The 20,231-nt window shown below is 41.3% G+C and overlaps 2 protein-coding genes across 2 annotated transcripts; one reads left to right on the top strand and one right to left on the bottom strand.

The window, feature by feature from the left end:
* Positions 1 to 423: 423 nt before the first annotated feature.
* sgsh (N-sulfoglucosamine sulfohydrolase (sulfamidase)) lies at positions 424 to 6,939 on the bottom strand. The gene is made up of 9 exons (XM_063884384.1): positions 6,646 to 6,939; positions 5,901 to 6,061; positions 5,714 to 5,819; positions 5,256 to 5,623; positions 4,757 to 4,838; positions 4,469 to 4,672; positions 3,306 to 3,472; positions 3,010 to 3,227; positions 424 to 1,377 (listed from the first exon to the last, which is right to left on the bottom strand). Exons 1-9 carry the CDS (start codon positions 6,722 to 6,724, stop codon positions 1,194 to 1,196), a joined length of 1,569 nt encoding a protein of 522 aa, XP_063740454.1. The 5' UTR covers positions 6,725 to 6,939; the 3' UTR covers positions 424 to 1,193.
* A 33-nt stretch (positions 6,940 to 6,972) lies between these two features.
* On the top strand, positions 6,973 to 16,778 carry slc26a11 (solute carrier family 26 member 11). Its single transcript, XM_063884383.1, has 14 exons — positions 6,973 to 7,139; positions 9,182 to 9,410; positions 9,791 to 9,983; positions 10,458 to 10,543; positions 11,078 to 11,297; positions 11,894 to 12,072; positions 12,211 to 12,283; positions 12,740 to 12,851; positions 12,956 to 13,011; positions 14,087 to 14,227; positions 14,308 to 14,435; positions 15,187 to 15,286; positions 15,404 to 15,537; positions 16,042 to 16,778. Exons 2-14 carry the CDS (start codon positions 9,213 to 9,215, stop codon positions 16,147 to 16,149), a joined length of 1,728 nt encoding a protein of 575 aa, XP_063740453.1. The 5' UTR covers positions 6,973 to 7,139; positions 9,182 to 9,212; the 3' UTR covers positions 16,150 to 16,778.
* Positions 16,779 to 20,231: the final 3,453 nt, after the last annotated feature.

Raw genomic sequence — 20,231 nt, 5'->3', positions numbered from 1 at the left:
TGACCCAAGACGTTCGTCAAATCAAATTTGAGGTGGGCGTTTTCGGATCTGTCATTGTGCGCGAGAAGAAAAAAAAGGGAAATCCGGATTGATCAGTTTTTAGATTGTGTGTGTGTGTGTGTGTGTGTGTGTGTGTGTGTGTGTGTGTGTGTGTGTGTGTGTGTGTGTGTGTGTGTGTGTGTGTGTGTGTGTGTGTGTGTGTGTGTGTGTGTGTGTGTGTGTGTCCTATAGAGTAGGGGGGAGATGTATATGGGACGTCAGCCCTTCTCTGACGTCCTGTATACGTCTTTCATAATGACGTAAGTGGTCAAACCGAAATATTCCCTCTTAAGTTAAAGAGGGGCAACTTCTTATTTCTGACTAAATTGACAAACCACTTGTTAGCTATAAAATGTACTAAATGTTAAAATGAATCAAAGAAAATCATGACTTTACTTTTATTTCAGACAGAAGGTGTTAACATTTTTCGCTGTAATGTATCTGTAAAATCCCACACAAAGTGCATACAGGTGATTTAACTGCATCAGTGCTTGCTTACTCACTGCATGTGATAAAAAGGTGCACAGCCAGGCAGAATCAGTGGCTTCAAAAGGCCTCAAATGGACAAATGTAGATATTCTTAAAAAAGCAATCAATAAATACAAGTGAATAATCGACTAATCCAAATTGTACTTCTGTTCCAAACGCTTTCTACACGGATGGTTTGAGACTCAGTCTTACTTCAAAGTAGAAGCTCTGAGGAATCAATACAAACCCTTTTCCCCATTGATTTGCCAACCTCACTGGTCATGCGTCATGAGTTCCACTGCCTGTATCAGCAGATCAGTAGCACAACAACAATGATGGAGACTTAAAACTAAGATGCATCTACTATTGTCCAATTTAATAATAACAAAAACAGGTAAAAATGTTGCTTTATATGTAACCAGGTTATGAGAGGGGTCTGGATGAACCACTAAATGTATAGAGATAGATAAGAAGGTATGATGAAATTATATGCTTACATTAAGATCCTATATACAAATAATATCATGAAATAAGTCAATTTGAGTTTTGGGTCTCGTCTTATTTTTATTTACCATTAAAAGCAGCACTTGCATAGAAAAATAAAACTAGAGATTTATTAAGACAAATGTGTTCATGTAGGCGGACATCATGTCAATCACCATGAGTTAAAGTACCATTAGAGTCCATCAGAGTCCATTGTAAAGAGGTCTGCAGTGCGGCTCTAGTTTGTCTTCCAGAACATAGTCTGGCCCGCAGACCCAGGGGTCGCCTGTCTGCCACTGCCACTTCTGCAGACTCTGCCTCAGGTTCTCCAGCACGCCGCTGTAAGCTGGCTCTGATGCTAGGTTCCTCGTTTCCAGGGGGTCTGTCCTGTGTCGGGGGGGCAAATTCAAACTTTGTGAACAGAAAAAATACGATACAAGACACAAAGATCCTAATATTAATTAGAATTAGAATCAGAAATCCTGTTTATTTCTGGGTAATCTAAAAAATAATTAAGATATTAATGGACTTTATATCCCAGGATGAATTTTTTTAATGTCTTCAAGAAACAATATTATTGTGGAAAAATACAAAAGGATATCTTTATCCATTTTTAAGGACCATAGTTTTTTGTAACTGCAACTTTTGTAGAAATCTGCCTAAAACAAAGCCAACATGTGAAACCCCTACATTCCCATTCAAAATACATAACCTCTGTAACAGTTCAGTTAACCCTTGAAACATGAATTATAAAGAAGTATACAGACTGCGACGTTGATGAATGATGGTGGTTGAAAATCAGGTTAAATTCCAAAGAGGAATGGATTTCCTAATTCAATTTTTTTTAAACACATAATATTCAATCAGTCTTTGTGCTCCATTATGTTTTCTGTTAGTTTTCCCGGTCAAAGAAAGATCTGACTCATCTGAGCACAACAGAGAACATGTGTGTGTGCGTCTGTTGTATTAGTTCACAATGATGCAAAGGAAGCAAGGCTGTGATGGATGATCAATTGTTGATCATGACGATCATAATGTTTAATCAATATGATGTCCCTTTTTGTCATTTTGTCTATAAAATATCCATAAAGAGTGAAAAATTGCAATTTCTCCAATTGACTTGTTTTGAACAAACAACTGTTTAAAAAAGAGAGATATTTAATTTACAGTAAAATAAAATAAAAGACAAACTAATCCTCATATTTGGGATGCTGGAATATTTTTTTAATTGTGTATTACACAATGTATCACCAGATTTTGGAAGATTCATTTTCTGTGTTTCACCTGTAAAATTGAAAAGGTACACATTTAATTCACTTAAATCTAAATTATAAAGTGAGTACAATAGTTATTTTATATTTTCGAATTTATGTATAGATCATTGTTAATTATTATGATTACATTATTTATTTATTTGCATATTTCTTTATAGCTGCGTACAAATGTAGCCACATAGGTTGTACAGTAAAATACAAATAGTTTAATAAGAAGCAATAACATTTGGTAATTAAATCATCTACATATTCTAAAGGTCGTTTTACTAGCTGACATCACATTTTATTGCACCTCACCATTTTACTGAGTTCTACATTATTATCTGTAAATCCCTTTACAGACTGAATGCAGCTGGGTTTGCTCCCTCTAGAGGTGTGTTTATGGTATTAAGTCAACTACCATGATGACGGAGGGGCAAAGATTGGCGGGTCACGGCCAACGTAGCAACCTGTCTCATTACTCTATTTTTTGGGGAAACATTGATAGGGCCATTTTTATGTTTAGTGCAAGAGAAGCCTTACTGTTCCCTGTTCTCATTTTTTTTAAAGCATATTTTTTCAACCTCATGTTAGTCATTTCTGTCCTTTCCCTCATTACTGAATTGCCTATTCTATAAACGGTGGGCTGTGTAGCTCATTTAAACCAGAAGCATCTAGGTGAAGTATTGTGATTACTCTTCTGGGGGCTTTAAACTCATTTTTGTGTGGTATTTATTTTGTGGATAATCACGTTTCCTTTCCTCACCTGGAGTCGAACAGCTCCCAGCGCTCTCTGTAGTAATACTCCTGCAGGCTCTTGAACCAGTGTGTGGGCTCGCTCAGCCTGGTGTGGTTCAGCAGGTCCTGGAAGGTGGGGGACACGTAGAAGTCCTGGTCGATGGGGAAGGGCATGCGGTAGTGCAGGTTGTGGAGAAGGTGGTACCCCCCCTGGTGGACAGAGCGGATAGGGTAGTACATGGTGACCTGAAACAGAAAACGACACAAGTCAAGGCCTCGTGTTTGACTTCTTCTATTTGTATACTGTCTGAAATCCTGACGGACCTCGTGCAGGGACTGGCTAGCGTAGATGGTGTGCCAGCTGCTGGGCTCCGTGACCAGCGCAGGAAGTAAAGAGCGACCCGTGAGGTGCACCGGGGTGGAGGGGTCACCGGGGAGTTTGTAGGATGGGTAGGGAACAGAGAGCCAGTCCAGAACGGTGGGGGTGATGTCTGCCAAAATAAAAAGAGAGGAAGACCAAGAGAAACAGTGAGTATTAACATGATATTGACATACTGTCAAATGAAAACCAATTCACTTTAAACAAGAATGTTTTGAATGTATTCTTGAGTAGGTGAAGGATCTCGAGAACATTGTCCCACTTAATTAAAACTAAACTATTTAAATAAGGAATCATTAATCAACGAAATGACTGTTTGATAAAGTATTTCCCCCTCCAAATTACGTTGAATTCTTAAAGAAAGCTTTGTTATTCTCTCTCTTCAAGGTGATGCGCGCTGAGTAATAAAAAAAACAAATGTGCACTTTGTGTTTGTGAAGTACTCTTTTACGAACCCATGGTAAACTGTGTTGTTTTTTTAACAGCTGGAGATGCATTGTTTTCGTAGAACAGCGACAAGTGGAGACCTTGGGCACTATTTAACCCTCCAACCAAACTCAATATTCCCCTCTTTAGATAGCATTTCACTTTCTGCCTCAACTGCTTAATGTGCATTACGCCTTACTTTAATATTTAGTTTCTATGTTAAGGTATTATCTCTCAGGGAATCATTTTCAGTTTGTTATTTTATCTGGGATCTGCTGCTGATGCGCCGTTGAGAAGTCTCCCTCTTGTGGCTGATTCAGCACATCAGATCAGCACATTTACTTCATGTTCAGTTGTGAAGGCCAAAAGATACCAGGTTTTTTTCTGGTATCTTTATTTCTAGAATTCCTTTTTATAAGTTTGTTACAATCTGAAAAAAATCTAAAAATCACTATTTAGTTTAACTACTCACTAAACACTCTTCAATAAGGCCAGAACCAGAGATGTAGCCTCAAGTAAAATAAGATATTTGTACATTTTTAGAAAGTGGGAAGGCAAAAAAATAAAATCTGAATCTGGATCCAAACCTGCTATGGGTACTGAGTCACAACAAGTGGCTAATAGACTTATAATCTATATTTTTAAAACCTTCCTCCACTTCTTTGTGGGCTCCACCTCTTACCCAGCAAGCTGACGTAAGCCTGGCTAGTGTCTCCCCAGCGCTCCCTGTGCTCTGGAGAGGACACCAGCATGGGCTCTGCGGTGCCGGAGCGGTACAGGTTTGTCCTGCCGTTGGGGAAGGGGATGCCGTTATCTGAGCTGTAGATGACCAGAGTGTCGTTCTCATAACCAGCGTCCCTGAGCTCCTGGAGAACTAAACCGATACCTGTGGAGGAAAACCATAACATTATATCTCTGTGTGTTGCAAGTATAACCTGTGTTTTTATGCCCTGCAGGTGCTGTTACAGACCTTGGTCCAGCCTGCTGACCGTGGTGTACTGCGCAGCCAGGTCCGCTCGCGCCACAGGTGTGTCCGGCACAAAAGGAGGAACCTAGGTGACAACAGACACACATTCCCTTCGACATTTGACTCTCTCACTATGCTTTAATTGCAAAAATCAGACAAATTCTGAGTATGTGTGACTTTGTTTGATTAGGCAAGGCACTGCAAGAAAAAAACTGCCTTTTCAGAAAGTAGAAATTTGAAATATCCTTAAGGGTGTTTATTTTACTGACTTCCCATCTTCAATTTATCCACAATGTACCAAAACTTAGCATAACATAATGCCTCATTTACAATTTTTAAGCATAAAAATCAGATAAACCTGTAATACAAATAATATTGAAGATCCATGGTGATGTATTTAGGGCAAATGGATCACTCTATTTTTGCGTTGTGTCCCCCTTTAATATCACTAAAACAGCAGCAGTAAAAGTGTGACTGTGAAATGAAAAAAATTGCCACTGACCTTCACTTGCTCTGGTGTGTAATATTCCGGTGTCCAGTCAGGAATTCTTCCCATCCCCATTTCACCATTCCCAAACTTCTCACAGAAAGGTCCATACTGCGGCTGTGAGTGTCCACATCGGTGGGTGTCATGAAAGGCAACATAGAGGAAAAACGGCCTCTGATCATCTTTTAAATTGTCGGAATTATCCTCTCTCATTTGGCGTCTTTCAAAGGCTTCCTCTTTATGGGTCTGGAAAAACTTTCGGACCAGGAGCTTGATGCGGGTGATGTTCCTCCCCACCTGGAGAACAGAGTTGTTCTCCTCAGTGTAGGCAAAATCGAAAGGATATACGGATCCAGGGCCGACGTGCTTCTTTCCAATTATCCCTGTAGGAATGAGACAGTAAAAAGTAAGAAGGGGAGAATAAATGGGGATGAAAGGCAGCAGTGTGTAAGAGTAGTTTTAGTGTTTCTCACCGGTGTGTACGTTGGCCTGGCTGAGGAGCAGTGGCAGACTTTGTACTCCATCAAACGAGTTGAAGTGGTGAACACCCTGGTGAAGCCCGTACATGCCATTCTGGTGCTGAAAACACAGCAAACAAACCTAAATACTCTTGCACAAATGAGAGGTATCCATGTGGGTGTGTTTGTCTTTTTTTTTTACCTGTGGCAGGCCAGTGAGGATGGTGGAGCGGCTGGGGGAGCAGCTGCTGACGGAGGTGAAGGCGTTGCTGAACACCAGGCTGCGCTGGGCCAGAGAGCGCAGGTGAGGGGTGTGGACCACGGTGTTGTTATACACCTCCGTCTCAAAACCTGCATCATCAGCTGGAAGAGGCGTAAAAAGTGCATTCCTTAGCTCTTAAGCGCCATTTGCCATAAAATAGTTAAAAATATTCATTCACATTTCTCAAAAGTCCCAGCTGAGGCCCTCATATGTCTTGTTCTCAAGACCCCAGGTAGACCCCAACAACAAACAAACAAACAACAAACTTTCAATGTGCAATAAAGACACTTTTCTTGCAATACTGTGCAATAATCACCTTTATGCGAAAGCCCTACATTGTTATAAATGTCCCAACATGTTTTATACACCTAATGTGTATTTACGTCACTAAGTTCTTAAGTTGCTCCTCATTTTTGCCATGGATGTGTACTTATTTGTCTTTATTTTATAAGTTTATAAGTTATTTTTTATTATTGCAAGCCCTTCTTTACCTTCTTTGCCACTTTTTGCTGTAACACTGTACATAAAGGTATTCTGATTATCATCAGTCAACAGTTTATTTACCTAATAAACTGGTGGCTGAGTACACTGTAATAGCACATTTTGTATTGCAGTTCAAAGAGTTCAAAGGCAGTTAAGTTTATAAACCTGCCACAACTTATTCGATGTAATTGTAAAAACTCACCAATTATTAGAAGCACATTCCTCCTCTTTGACTCCACGATGCTACATGATGCCAAGATGAGAAGATGCTGAAGAAGCATGATGATGTTTAGCTTTCCTTACAGTTTCCCATTAAAAGTCGCCTTCTGCATCTCAAACTGTCTGCTGGTTTGGCTTGGAAACATTGAACGCACGTCTCAACAATTACATTGAATAAACGAAGAGGTCACAATCAATTAAAACAAGTCGATAAAGTGACTTATAGCAGAACTGCTATGGCTAGATCACGGATTTGTTTATCGACTTTCTTAAACAACTTAAGCCCCGCCCACCCGTGATCACATGACAGAGATCACGTGCTTACAGAACACAGGAACCTCTGTTTTGTGCTTCGTCTGCAAAATGAAACGCATTTTAGGAAGCGGTTTCAGCAAAAGGGACAAAAACGCATTGACAGCGAAAGTCCTCAAAATCACAGCTAAACTATGGAATAAGAAATAAGACACAAGACTTGAAGTAAGAGTTTGTATTTCCTGTTGTCTTGTTTTTTCTGCTCAATTTGATCTTTTTCTGGTCTAATTTATTTGTTCTGGTCTATTTTATTCTAATATGCACGTTTTCTACTCTGACCCATTGTGTTGTGTTTTCCTGCTTCATCACTGTGTACTGTAATGTATAGTGTTTTCTTTCTTTGTTTTTCTCATCTATTATATATTAGTTTGTTTGTTTTTCTCTTTTTTCTTCTCTTCAATTTTATCCTTATTTATAACTTTCACATTCTTCCAGTCACACAGCCAATACATTCAGTCGTGTTTTCCTACTTTGTCAATGCAACCGCTTATTGTTAAGTCTATGATAGTAGAATTGAATAGCCTAGGTAACAAACACATTATAGGACACAATGGTAAAATGAAAAAACCACACTGTCAAAAGAAATATAAAGCGTGCAGTTAAGGAATATTTGTAGGAATATAGCTTAAGAGTTGTGGCTGTCATAAAGCTAAAAGAAACAGCGGTTAGCTAACCTGTCATATGACTATCATATGATTATGAAACCTCAAAGTGTGTTCAGTTAAAACGTCACAGAAAGAAATATGTCCTCTGCTGACTTGGCAATTTTCAAGTTAGTTGACTGAAGAATTTGTTCTTTCCATTGCACACAGACACCAGCATGCATCTGTATATGGCATCCACTTTCTTTGATGTGCTGAGTTTTTATCCAGAAGAACACAAAGACAAACTGACACATGCATGCACACAGCACATATTTTTGTGTTTCCATGATTTTTGTGTCTGTGGGTAAAAGAGAGTCAATTAAAAACCGCAGAACCAAGTCAAAAGCACAAGAGTGGGCCCCGGCCGTGGCGCAACTGGCTGGGGCACCTGCAACGTACATCCGGGTTCGATTCCCGACCCGTGGTCCCTTCCGGATCCCACCCCGACTCTCTCCCCCACTTTCCTGTCACCCTCCACTGTCCTATCCGATTAAAGGCAAAAGCCCCCAAAAAATAACTTTTTTTAAAAAAAGCACAAGAGTGACATTTAAAACATAGGTGGAAGAACATCTCAGACAGTGTGCTTAAGTAGAAGTAGGCCTACCACAGTGTATGAATACTCTGTTACAAGTATAAGTCCTGCATTCAAAATGTTACCCAAGAAAAATTACAAAAGTATCAGCTTCAAAATATACTTAAAGTTCCAAAAGTAAAAGTAGTCTTTGTGCAGATTGGTCCATTTCAAAATAATATATATGATATGTTTTCATTGTAATTATTGATGCATTAAAGTGTTATCAAAGTTGGTAAAGGTGCAACTAGTTTGAATTAATTTGCTTGGTAGCTTGTGAATGTAATCCAGGTGTAACTAAAGTCTATTTAAGTGTTGATTATATTTCCCATTATTAATACAAATCTGCAAAGTAACTAAAGATAGGCTAGATAGATAGATAGATAGATAGAATCGGAGGATGAAACCCTCTTTATTAGTCACATACATGCACACAGCAGAGCACACACAGTGAAACTAGTCCTCTGCATTTAACCCATCCCAGCACTAGGAGCAGTGGGCAGCTATCGTGCAGCGCCCGGGGAGCAATGGGGAGGGGGGGGATTGGAGGTGTCCGGTGCCTTGCTCAAGGGCACCGCAGCAGGGCCTAGGAGGTGAACTGGGACCTCTCCAAGTAGCAGTCCACTTTCCATTTTTTCAAGTCTGTTCGGGGACTTGAACCGGCGACCCTACGATTCCCAGTCCAAGCCCCTACTGACTGAGCCACTGCTGGCTAGTACATAAATGTAGTGGAGTAAAGCACATGATTTACCTCTGAATTGTAGTGGAGTAGAAGTACAAAGTAGCAAAGAATAGAAATACTCAAGTAAAGTATCAGTACCTCAAAATGATACTTAAGTGCAGTACTTTACACCACTGCTCTTAAAACAGTGACGGAAATGTTATCACTTTATGTAAGTGGTTGGCACACATTTGAATTTGTAAAGTGTCCCTTTACCTCTGTCCACCTGCTGCTGTCTCTTCATAATTTTTGTTGTCATCCTCCTCTTCAGGTTCTCCCTCCTCACTCCTGATTCCTGAGTGATGGAGCGTCCTCTGCTGGGCCGAGTGTCCGCCTGTTGCTCCTACAGCACTCTGAAGGCCTGGCTGCCGATCCTCTCCTGGCTGCCCAGGTACCGGCTGAAGTGGCTGCAGATGGACCTGCTGGCCGGCCTCACTGTGGGGCTGACAACCGTCCCGCAGGCGCTGGCTTATGCTGAAGTAGCCGGCCTTCCTGTGCAGGTGAATCCTAACTGTGCTGTCTGTGAAGGTTCATCCTTTAGATGGAATTAACAAGGGTTTTTTTTGACATTTTAGTGATGAAAGAAGTTATGAATTTATTGAAAAAACTAGATTAAAGATACATTCAAGACATGTTTGAAGACAACTACAAATATTTCTTATCTATTATTGCAAAAATACTGAATCTATGCAAATTCAGTTCACTTCAAAAGTTTGAAAGTTTCCATTGGGGTGCATGGGATTTAAAAATAAAAGTTTCACCTTTATTTAACCATGATAGTCTAGGTTTACAGTGTCATACTCTGGTGAAGCAACAAGAGGAGAAACCAGTTTTTGGAGTAACTCATCAAAAATCACGCTAAAAACATTTCTCCCCACAGTACGGACTCTACTCTGCCTTCATGGGGGGGTTCGTCTACACCCTCCTGGGGACCTCTAAGGACGTGACACTAGGTCCCACGGCCATCATGTCCCTCCTGTGTTTCTCTGTGGTGGGGGGGCAGCCTCACCAAGCCGTGCTGCTCAGCCTCCTCTGTGGACTCATCCAGGCTGTAATGGCATTACTGAGATTAGGTGATTAGTGAAGTCATGTGAAAACCTTATGACACCAGCTTTTAGAAAACTTTATTTATCTATTTAACACTCGTGAGACTTGTTTTACCAAAATAAAATGTGAGTTTTTATCCACAATGCCACACATTGTTTTCACCTAATAGCAACGCTAATTTAGCGTAACATCTTTCGGTCTGTAAAATTTAGGGCGAGCTCTGTATCAAAACCTGATATAAAATCAAATATAAGAAAAAAAGTGTTAAGAGAGAAAGAAAAATGAAAAGGGACCGAACTGCAGAGACTGTGATGAAACAGGAGACTCATTTGTGAGTGCAGCGGAGCCACTTCCTACCACCACATCTACGATTTCCTCTGCCTAACCACACACATATCTGTGAAACCTGTAGATAAATCATACTTTATTTTATATACGTATTTCTCGCTCTAGGTAAGTGTCATGGCTCTGTAAACCCTTTCTTCGCTTGTCTCCTACAGGTTTCCTGCTGGACTTCATCTCCTACCCTGTAATAAAAGGCTTCACTTGTGCTGCTGCAGTAACCATTGGCTTTGGCCAAGTCAAGGTGAGAGTTGAACACATCCAAACCCACACACCAACAGTAAAAACTACGCCCATCATCAAATCCACCATTCACCAGCTACTCTACTTGTTAACAGGCCTGTCTCAATATCAGATTTTAACGCTGTCCAGCTAAATATACATATAATATGTAGAACCTTTTTTGCTGGTCTTCTCCAGAATTTTTACTGCTGCTTTAACATTTTTAAAGAGGCACTACAGAGCTGGCCAGCTAACCAATCAGAGCAGACTGGGCTCTGGTTTCAGATACAGGGTGAAAGAGTTGCTGCAGCTCGGGCAGTATGAGAAAAATAAAGACCTTTTTGAACATTAAAGCTTGAAAACATGTCCCAGTAGAGGCACTAAATACAAATATGAACCTGAAATGAGCATAATATGTCCTCTTTAATCTTTAAAGAAATAAGATTTACCCTCACTGCAAAGACATTTTGTAAATCTAAAAGCCAAAGAGAGAAAACTGATTTTCTCCATGTAAATGGTTTCAGGTGATGGCAGTCCCGTTGTTTCTGTTTTCTAGAATATTCTGGGACTCCAGGGCATTCCTCACGACTTTGTCTTGGAGGTCTACTACACCTTCTACAGGATCCGGGAAGCCAGAATAGGTGACGTGGTGCTGGGTCTGCTGTGTGTCGCTGTGCTGCTCATGTTGCTGTTTATGAAGACGAGTCTGGGCTCTGACGACGCTCCCAGCTGCTCCACAACACTCGCCCGGAAACTAGTGTGGACCGCTGCCACCAGTCAGTACCTATGTGACTGTGACTTTGTGTGTCTGTGTGTGTCCATCCTTTCAAGTAAATAAAAAATATATGTTTAAAAGATAAAAAAAGCACTTTCTATCAAGGCTGTTCCTTGGATTGCTTTTTTTACTTTATCGATGAGTATGTTCTAGATTGATCAATTCTTTTTTTGGTGTATAACATCTCACATGATAGCGAAAAGTGTCCAAAGTGATGTCTTTAAATGTCATGCTGCCAGCCAAAACCCAAATTAAATAACTTTATTTTGATTTAAAAATAAAATCTTCATAAATGAGTGGCTAAAAACAGCCTTTTTCAAAAAAAATTAAATGAAAAATTACTTAATTGTGAAGTAGGTACTGCTGCTCCAATCAGAATCAAGTTTATAGCCAGGTACGTTCACACTAACAAGGAATTTGATTTGGTGTCTAATCTAAGTCTATTATAATTGCTATGAATTTACGGTTTTGCAGGATGCATTGCACATATGTTTATGTTTGTGATTGACGTTGTATACATTCTACATTGTGCCTGCTTTATGTTTTACTTTCCTAAAACGTTCCTGTATTTCTCCATACCGTCTCTGTCCTGTTCAGTGCGTAACGTTTTGGTGGTCGTAGCAGCATCCTGCGTAGCGTTTTCCTGGAACGCTTTCGGCCACCCTGTGTTTACGGTCACGGGTAAAACTTCTAAGGGTCTCCCACCGTTCAGGCCCCCACCCACCTCAGACACCACAGCCAACGGCACCGTCGTCACCTTTGGAGAGATTGTAGAGGTAAGGTGCAGAGAGACGAGGCCTGCTTCAGTGTGAGGGCATGTTTTTACTAAACAATTGAACTTTCACTTTTCAAAATCTTGCCAGTCAACAAGAAGATCAGCTGACTAGCCAGTCCTCTGTGTGTGTTGTGTGCAGGACTTCGGAGGAGGGCTGGCAGTGATTCCCTTCATGGGTCTGTTGGAGAGTATTGCTATTGCTAAAGCTTTTGGTAAGTGTTGTTAGCCACGCTAGCTGGTTAACGATGGCAATGTGGGTCCATCAGTTGGTCAGTCCATCATGTAGGTCTAGACACAAATACCTCAACATCCGGATGGATTACATTAAACTTACATTAAGACATTAATGATCCTCAGAGGATTATCCTAATGACACTTTGAGTTGTTCCAGCACCTGATTTAAAAGTATTGGATGGATTGCCGTGAAATTTGTTACATACTTTATGTCCGCCTTTAGAAAGAATAACCAAAACCTTGCTATATTTCAAGAAACCTGCAGAACTGACAACATCCTATTGAACCTACCCTTTGTTCTATAACCATCCAACTTGGTAAACATCGTCAGCAAGTGTAGCATTGTCATCGGGATCATGGTGATTTAGCCCCTTCTCACAGAATCAGTGTTTCTTCAGATCTTTGTCAGATATGTACTGACTGTTTTTCCTCAGCAAGTCAGAACGACTACAGAATCGATGCCAACCAGGAGCTGCTGGCAATTGGTGTGACCAACATCATGGGCTCCTTTGTGTCAGCATACCCCGTCACAGGAAGCTTTGGGAGGTGTGTGTGTGTATGTCTATTTTGCCAGTTTGTGTGTCTGGGTTGTGTGTAAGTGAGCTCCGGTGTCTAATATGAACAGTGTTGTGTTTTGTCCACCCATCCAGAACAGCAGTGAACTCTCAGACTGGTGTTTGCACTCCAGCTGGAGGGATCGTCACCAGTGAGTCCGACACCTTTACTCTTCTCTGTATCTCTTCCGCCCTCTAGTGGTACTCTGTGTTATCATCTATTATCCACACTTCTCTTGATTCCTTGCTTCCTTTCCCATCTCTCTTTGCTTTATAGAGATGTCTAAGGGTTGAGATGGAGGTCAATGCTATTCAACATGTTTTACAATCATAAGACAGAATGAAGATATGTGAAATGGGACGCCCCAATATGCTATTCGAAGCATTAAATAGCCCCAGACACTAAAACGCTTTATTTAAAATATAGATGTTACCAACACGGCTAGAGTTCGAGGGAGTTTATGTATTATTAAGAAACATTTACAAGCTAAACGCACCTTAAACGAACAAAAAACGTTTAAACGAAAACATGTTTTTAAATAGGTAAGAATTAATGAACATATGAAAAAAGAAAATAAGGGTTCCGAAAAAATGCATTTTAGAGTAGAATAACTTGTTTTGAAAACCCAACCATTTAGTGTATCTCTGACATATTAAGGTAACTGCTTCCTTAGGCTCTTTTTAAAGGTCAGACATGTTGGTAGACAACATTCATTAACAATGCAACCCGTCATGTGGATTCATCTATTGCTCTTGTATTTAAAAGATAGAGGACACAAACATAGGAGATGAATCTTGATTTAGCCTTTTTTATTGTAAACCACTCTCCACCAACATTCTCCTCAAAGAAACATAATAAACAATATAACAGGCCCTTTAAGGTTAAATCATGAAAGGCACAACACCCTGACTTTGCGATCAACAGTTGTAAATAAACAATTTATTAAAAAGTGAATAAAGATATTATTTTACAGAGTATGCTGTCGTGAGACATCAGATTAGTTTTTCCGGTGTAAATTCAGCATCACTTCACACCTTTTGCCTATGAAATCGAAAATAAACCACATCAGGAAGCTATGTTTCATGTATTCATGTGACCTTCCATCATGTCTCTCTCTTCTTTTGTTCTTTTGGTGCTTTTGTTAAGATTTAATTTCTGCTCAGTCTCTGCAATTAGAACAGTATGGAAATAAAGATTTGTCCTCTTCCTTCTGTGTGTCATTTCAGGTGTGATAGTGCTGCTTTCCCTGGCGTTCCTCATGCCCGCCTTCTACTACATCCCCAAAGCTGCTCTCGCTGCTGTTATCATCTGTGCAGTTGCTCCCATGGTGGATTATCGTGTCGTGGCTAAGATGTGGAGGATACGCAGTAGGTGTCTTCTCTGTTTAAGTATATCTTAGATATGTTTGTCTTTTATTTGTGTTCTCATGCTCGTGTGCCTCCCACAGAGCTGGACCTGGTGCCTTTTGTTGTGACGTTCCTGATGAGTTTCTGGGAGGTGCAGTATGGCATCGTAGGAGGTGTAGCTGTATCAGGAGTCCTGCTGCTGTACCACACGGCCAGACCCCAGATAAAGGTACAATGTAGTGTCAATGGAGTGTGTGTGACTGTGGGCGAGAGGAGGAGTAACATATTTAGCCCTTCAAGCAACACTGGCCTGGTTTTGTTTCCTGCTCATCCTCTGCTTGAGTAAGAGGAGTTGCTATCACAAAAACTTGTTTTGAGTTTCTTTTTACTGGACTAGCAAAACCAGATCTCACACTGAATGAAACTTATTGTAGGAGCCGTTTTATTTGTATTGTTGGCATGTCAGTTTATTTAGTTTGGATTTATGATGTCATACTATTTTGAACACTTGGTGGCAGGGGTTAGCTGCACAGGGTTTATTAATAGGGTCATAGGTGACCAGAAAGGGACTGCACAGTGGAAGAGGAAGAGCATACTATTCTAACCAGACGCTGGAGATGCTCACAGATAAATCAACCCTCATATTGTAAAACTCAGAATGAACATCAGACTAAATTGCATTCAACGGCCGGGAAACATCTGTTTGAGCGTATGGATCACTCTGAACCTCACCTGTGTAATGAGGGCAAACAGAATTAAGGACATTGGAACATCAACATTGCCGTTAAACTCCTAAAATGATATATATTGTATCACATGTTTTATTGATATATATTTCTTATGTTAGAGATATTTGCAAATGCCAATAAACAGAGGGTTCAGATTCAGGTGCCTTGAGCAAGATTTTCTTTTGTGTGTGCCATAAAACGTAACAAAATTGCAACAGTAATCGATTGCCTTTGTGTTCCCATTGTGTGCAGGTCTTTGATCACGGTGTGCTGGTGATGGAGTTGGGCAGTGGACTCAACTTTCCTGCAACCGAGTATCTCAGCCATGTCATACACACTCAGGCTCTGCAGGGTAAGGGTTGTCTTTGATTGGATGACACAATAATAAGTGGAGTTCTTTGATTGATCACCTCTTTTATTGAAGTTTTTTATTTATTGTACTCTCATGTTGTTCTCCCCACTCCCCCAGCCTCTCCCCCGCGGTCAGTGGTCCTGGATTGCCATCATGTCAGCGTTGTAGACTACACAGTGGTCAGCGAGCTCAGAGACCTGCTGAGGCAGTTCAAACTACGAGAAGTGCAACTGGTCTTTTCCAGATTGCAGGTACGACCTCCAGCCCTCACTGCTTCACAGATAAATGTCCGTTATGGGAGTACTTTACCACCAAATAACGGTTTTATATGAAGTACATTTTGTTAATATGAATTCTTGAAGAAAATGTTGTCTCTCTTGCTTGGTCACATTGTAAACAAAAAAACTGGTAAAAGTCTAGTTTTTTTCCGTTCACCGTGGAGGAGCAATAAAATACATTTTCCTTAAGAATTCAAGTTAACGCAGTGTAAGTACAATGAGTCCAATGGAGCCATTTCAGGCATGGGGGGATGTGGGAGAGAGAAACTCACTCTGGAGGGAACTAGACCATAGAGATGCACAAAAACCTATATAACACACTACAGGAAAGGGAACCCTCTTTAAGGTCTTCCTTCAACAAGAATGTTAATTAGGGTTTTTTAACTAAAGGCCTTACTGTTATACGCCAGAAGTAAATATACAAAATATATCTTTTTGTTTACACACGCTATGTCTCTGTCTTCCTCCGACCTTTAGCCCTCTGTCCTGGAGGTTCTCCTGGCCGCTGACCTGCAGGACTTCAGGCATACAGACAATGTGGAGGCGTCACTGCAGATGGAGACAGAGAGCCTTCTCAGTGAATGACACAAAAAACGTCTAATGAGAGACTGGAGAGGACAGATGCAACGTAGCAACATTGTTCAGTGACGTTTCTGATCTGGGATAAACAGGTTTTTATGAAGTTCGAAAGGTCCCTCCAACAACTGATGCCTGGCGGCTGGTTGTACAGCTTGAAATCAATGTGGGATTCTAAGATTCCAGCACTACAACGTTTGCACATCAAAATTGGACCAAAAGTCTAATTGTGTTTTTTAAAGCTTTTTATATGAGGGACATTATGCATTTTAGAGTAAGGGGGGGTGTAATAAGAGAAGTGTTAATACTAAAATATGTATTTACCAACAGAGAACTTCATTCGTTATGTTTTAAGGCTAAAAGGTGGTAGGGGGGCTTCCAGAGACCAAAATCAGAATTTACACTAATAATAGGGAAGATTGGTGTGTGGGTGAATAATGAACAGAAGCTAACACTTATTCCATCTGTCATTATGGCTCATTTTATTTATCTTGTTTCTGTTGTTTTCATGTCGGAAATTAAATATTGCCAAAACAGTTGAAAAGTGGTTTTAATTGACTCCTCATTATGACACTGATAGTTACATTTTAACCTAAATTGCCACATATATTTTACCTAATAAAAAGTTTACATTTTCAGACACGTGCATGTGTGTTTGTGTAGTCAAGTCAGCGGATTTGTCCTAGGATCAGTTCCCACAATCTGTTATCTACGTGGCGGTGATGTACTGATTTCAGTAGTTTTGACAAAACAAATATACCCTGAACAATTTCCAATCTAATGTGAAATCCATACAGAGAAAACATCTATCAATCCGTGGCCTAAACACATACTTTTTTCAAGTTTAGACGCAACCTTACATAACTTTAGACGCAACCTTACATAACTAAATACTAAAGTCACTGCAAAAATCACAAAGTAGCCCATGGAGGTCATAAATCACCTGATTTTCTATACAAGCTTTCACTGTATCTGCATTAAACTAAACACTGTAAAACACGTGTGCACTTGTGTCAACACCACATGTGCAAAAGGTACCTTATGTAAGTACATTTACCACTCTTATTGTATGTTGATGGTAAAGTCCAGAAGTTCAGCTCCTCACATGAACAAAAAGATGAAGGCCTGTCTTCATCCATCAACCTGACCCGACTTGACCCGTGTCCAGCTTTAGCAATTATTAACCAGGCTACTGCTCCACTTGGTAAAGGTCCTGATCAGTGTCAATTTAAAATATATAACTACACACAAGAGGATTCTTCTGAAGATCAGGACTTTTCATGTTAATCCAGAAAAACTTTATTAATTCAAATGAACAACATGAACACAAATGTAATGTTTTGGACAGCACCTAAAATATAAACCATGACTTTGCAATCTTCATGGATTTTAGTGAATAATCCATTTAAAAATAAGAATTGTTTCAAGCAGTGAGGTCAACCATTGCAGCTTACAGTACATAGAACATTTTGGACAGCTAGTTACCCAGTTCTCTACCTGACATCTAAAACTGATACACATTCAAGTTAAATTTAGCAGCATCATTTTTGATGGCTAACATCAACCAATACATTACCTAGCAACAAAAAACTAAGTAGTTGTGTCATGAGGTGGATATTTTAGTTTGTATTCGTCCTGTGTTGAAATGTCAGGATAGATAGAATCGGAGGATGAAACCCTCTTTATTAGTCACATACATGCACACAGCAGAGCACACACAGTGAAATTGGTCGTCTGAATTTAACCCATCCTAGTACTAGGGCAGCTATTGTGCAGCGCCCGGGGAGCAATGGGGATTGGAGGTGTCCGGTGCCTTGCTCAAGGGCACCACAGCAGGGCATAGGAGATGAACTGGGACCTCTCCAAGTAGCAGTCCACTTTCCATATTTTTTCAAGTCTGTTCGGGGACTTGAACCGGCGACCTTGAACCGGCGACCCTACGATTCCCAGTCCAAGTCCCTACTTACTGAGCCACTGCTGGACCTAGATGATCTGTAATCATGTTATTGATCCCATGACTTGATGCCATCATTGGACCATCGTTGGTCAAAAGGCCATTTTAGTCCAACTTTGCATTCCTCACCAAAATAGTAACTATGATGGAGTCCTTTTTGCATATGCTGTCAATCAATAAAAAGATATTCAAATCCACCAAATCCTCATAAAACAGACTAGCTGAGTTATTTTTAATTTTTCGAGTCAGAAATTACATACTTACTGAAATGAAGACGGAGCTAAGCTAGTTAATTAATGGAAGTGCTTGAGCTAATGTACTCAATACATCCTGAGAGCAACACAAACCGAGTGAGCTTTTTTTAGCAGTTTTTATGACTGCGTTATTGAAAGTTGTATTTGAGTAAGGCTTTCTTTTTTGAATGATGCCTGACTCTTCAAAGAAGTGTTTAGATTGCTTTGTAGCATACTTGCAGTAAGATGTACAGCACACTGCTCCTAATGGTACTTTGTTATACAATCTTATCAGCACTCTTGTTGAACAAAGCACTGGGTCAAGTAGGTTCAGAAATATGATGGACAAAATGAACAGGACGAGCCACACTGATTTCAGTTAATAGGAACTGACAAAGGAATATGATAAAAAAGACACAGTAAATCACTAGTGTGCTGTTTTCTTCATGTGTGTTCCTGCTGTGAAAGATCTCTAATGTTAAGTAATCTTGCTTGGTTAAAAGAAATAACGAAATAATACATAATGCAGACATTAAATGGGGTCCATCATGGGAGGAACGTTTCTTTTGAATGAGACAAGCCGTCATGGATGGATTACATTGGCATTACATTGTTCTTGTTAGGATCCTTGTTTTGATTGATACTCCTTGTTCGGTCGTCGTCGCTTTCCCATGGTCTGTAACTCATTGCTTGTTGTCTCCATGTTTGTCTCAGTCATGCTCCCCTGTACTAAATGTTAAGTTATTTCTTGTTTAATTTTAATCCGCTTTTTGTTTAAAGCTCGCTCTTTGTTGAAACCTTTTTGAAAACCGTTACTGCCCTTGGGTCCTATTTCCCCCAACCCTGACAGTACGACCGAACACGATATGGATCCAGCAGTAATTTTGAGGATGCTCTTGTGGAGTATTCGTACCACATTTGATGTATTTATGGAGAATGGAGGAGTGCAGTTTCTAAAGAGGCTCAGGATGCAGCTCTTCTTCGTGCACGCCGGGAATTGGCAGATAAGCCATGTTTAGAAAGCTCACTGCCAGAATATTTAAGGACATTTGTCACTTCCCCAAAGAGCCTGCACCCTTGACTTAAACCTCGTGTCACAGCAGCCACGCTTCCAGCTCAAGCCCCAGTCACTACGCCTCAGCCTCCTGCAGCCATGCCTTTGGCTCCAGTTCCGGCTGCCATATGTCCAGGCCTCGCTCCGGCCTCCATGGCGTTTCCCGGCCTTGCCCCGGCCTCCATGACGTTTCCAGGCCGAGTCCCGGCCGCCACAATTCCAGGCCCAAGCCTGGCCGCCAAGCTTCCAGCTGCGGTTCGGCCCTCTCCTGTTTCGTCGCGGGTCCCACCGACTTCTGATCCTGTCCCATCAAGGGTCCCGCCGACACCTGTTCTGCCAGGGTCCAGCCAACACTGGACCCTGCACCATTAGGGGTCCTGCCATCTCCTGTTCCGATGGGGGTCCCGCCAACACCTGCTCCTGTTCCGATGGGTTCCCGCCGTCACCTGTCCACCTGGGGTCGCACCAACTCCTCTCCCTTTCAGGTCGGTGGTCCCACCAACAACTGTTCCGTTGGTGGTCCCGCCAATCCATGTCCCTGTCCAGTCGGGGGTCCCGCCGACCCATGTCCCTGTCCAGTCGGGGGTCCGCCGACTCATGTCCATGTCCCGTCGGTGATCCCGTCGACGCCACCTCCAGCCTCTTCGGGGTTACCGCAGACGCCAGTACCAATGGGGGTCCCGCCGACAACAGCTCATGTCCCGTCGGTGGTCCCGCCAACTTGTGCTCTTGTCTCCTCGGTGACCCTGCCGCCTCCTGCTCCAGGTGCTCCTTACCTTCCTCCGGAGCGGTCCCGCCGGCCTCCTGCCCATCCTCCAGAGGGTTCCCAGTGCGGCCTGCACCTGCCTCC

The sequence above is a fragment of the Eleginops maclovinus genome, chromosome 5 (genome assembly GCF_036324505.1).
Source record: "Eleginops maclovinus isolate JMC-PN-2008 ecotype Puerto Natales chromosome 5, JC_Emac_rtc_rv5, whole genome shotgun sequence".
Taxonomy (NCBI): domain Eukaryota; kingdom Metazoa; phylum Chordata; class Actinopteri; order Perciformes; family Eleginopidae; genus Eleginops; species Eleginops maclovinus.
This window is presented reverse-complemented; position numbering and strand designations above follow the sequence as displayed.

Coding starts and splice junctions, on each gene's coding strand:
- sgsh (XM_063884384.1), bottom strand. CDS start 6,724: ATGCTTCTTCAGCATCTTCTCATCTTGGCATCATGTAGCATCGTGGAG. Junction 4,839..5,255: donor ACACACCAGAGCAAGTGAAG/GTCAGTGGCAAT, acceptor GTTGTCACCTAG/GTTCCTCCTTTTGTGCCGGA. Junction 3,228..3,305: donor CTAGCCAGTCCCTGCACGAG/GTCCGTCAGGAT, acceptor TTTCTGTTTCAG/GTCACCATGTACTACCCTAT.
- slc26a11 (XM_063884383.1), top strand. CDS start 9,213: ATGGAGCGTCCTCTGCTGGGCCGAGTGTCCGCCTGTTGCTCCTACAGC. Junction 9,411..9,790: donor TAGCCGGCCTTCCTGTGCAG/GTGAATCCTAAC, acceptor TTCTCCCCACAG/TACGGACTCTACTCTGCCTT. Junction 15,538..16,041: donor TGGTCTTTTCCAGATTGCAG/GTACGACCTCCA, acceptor TCCGACCTTTAG/CCCTCTGTCCTGGAGGTTCT.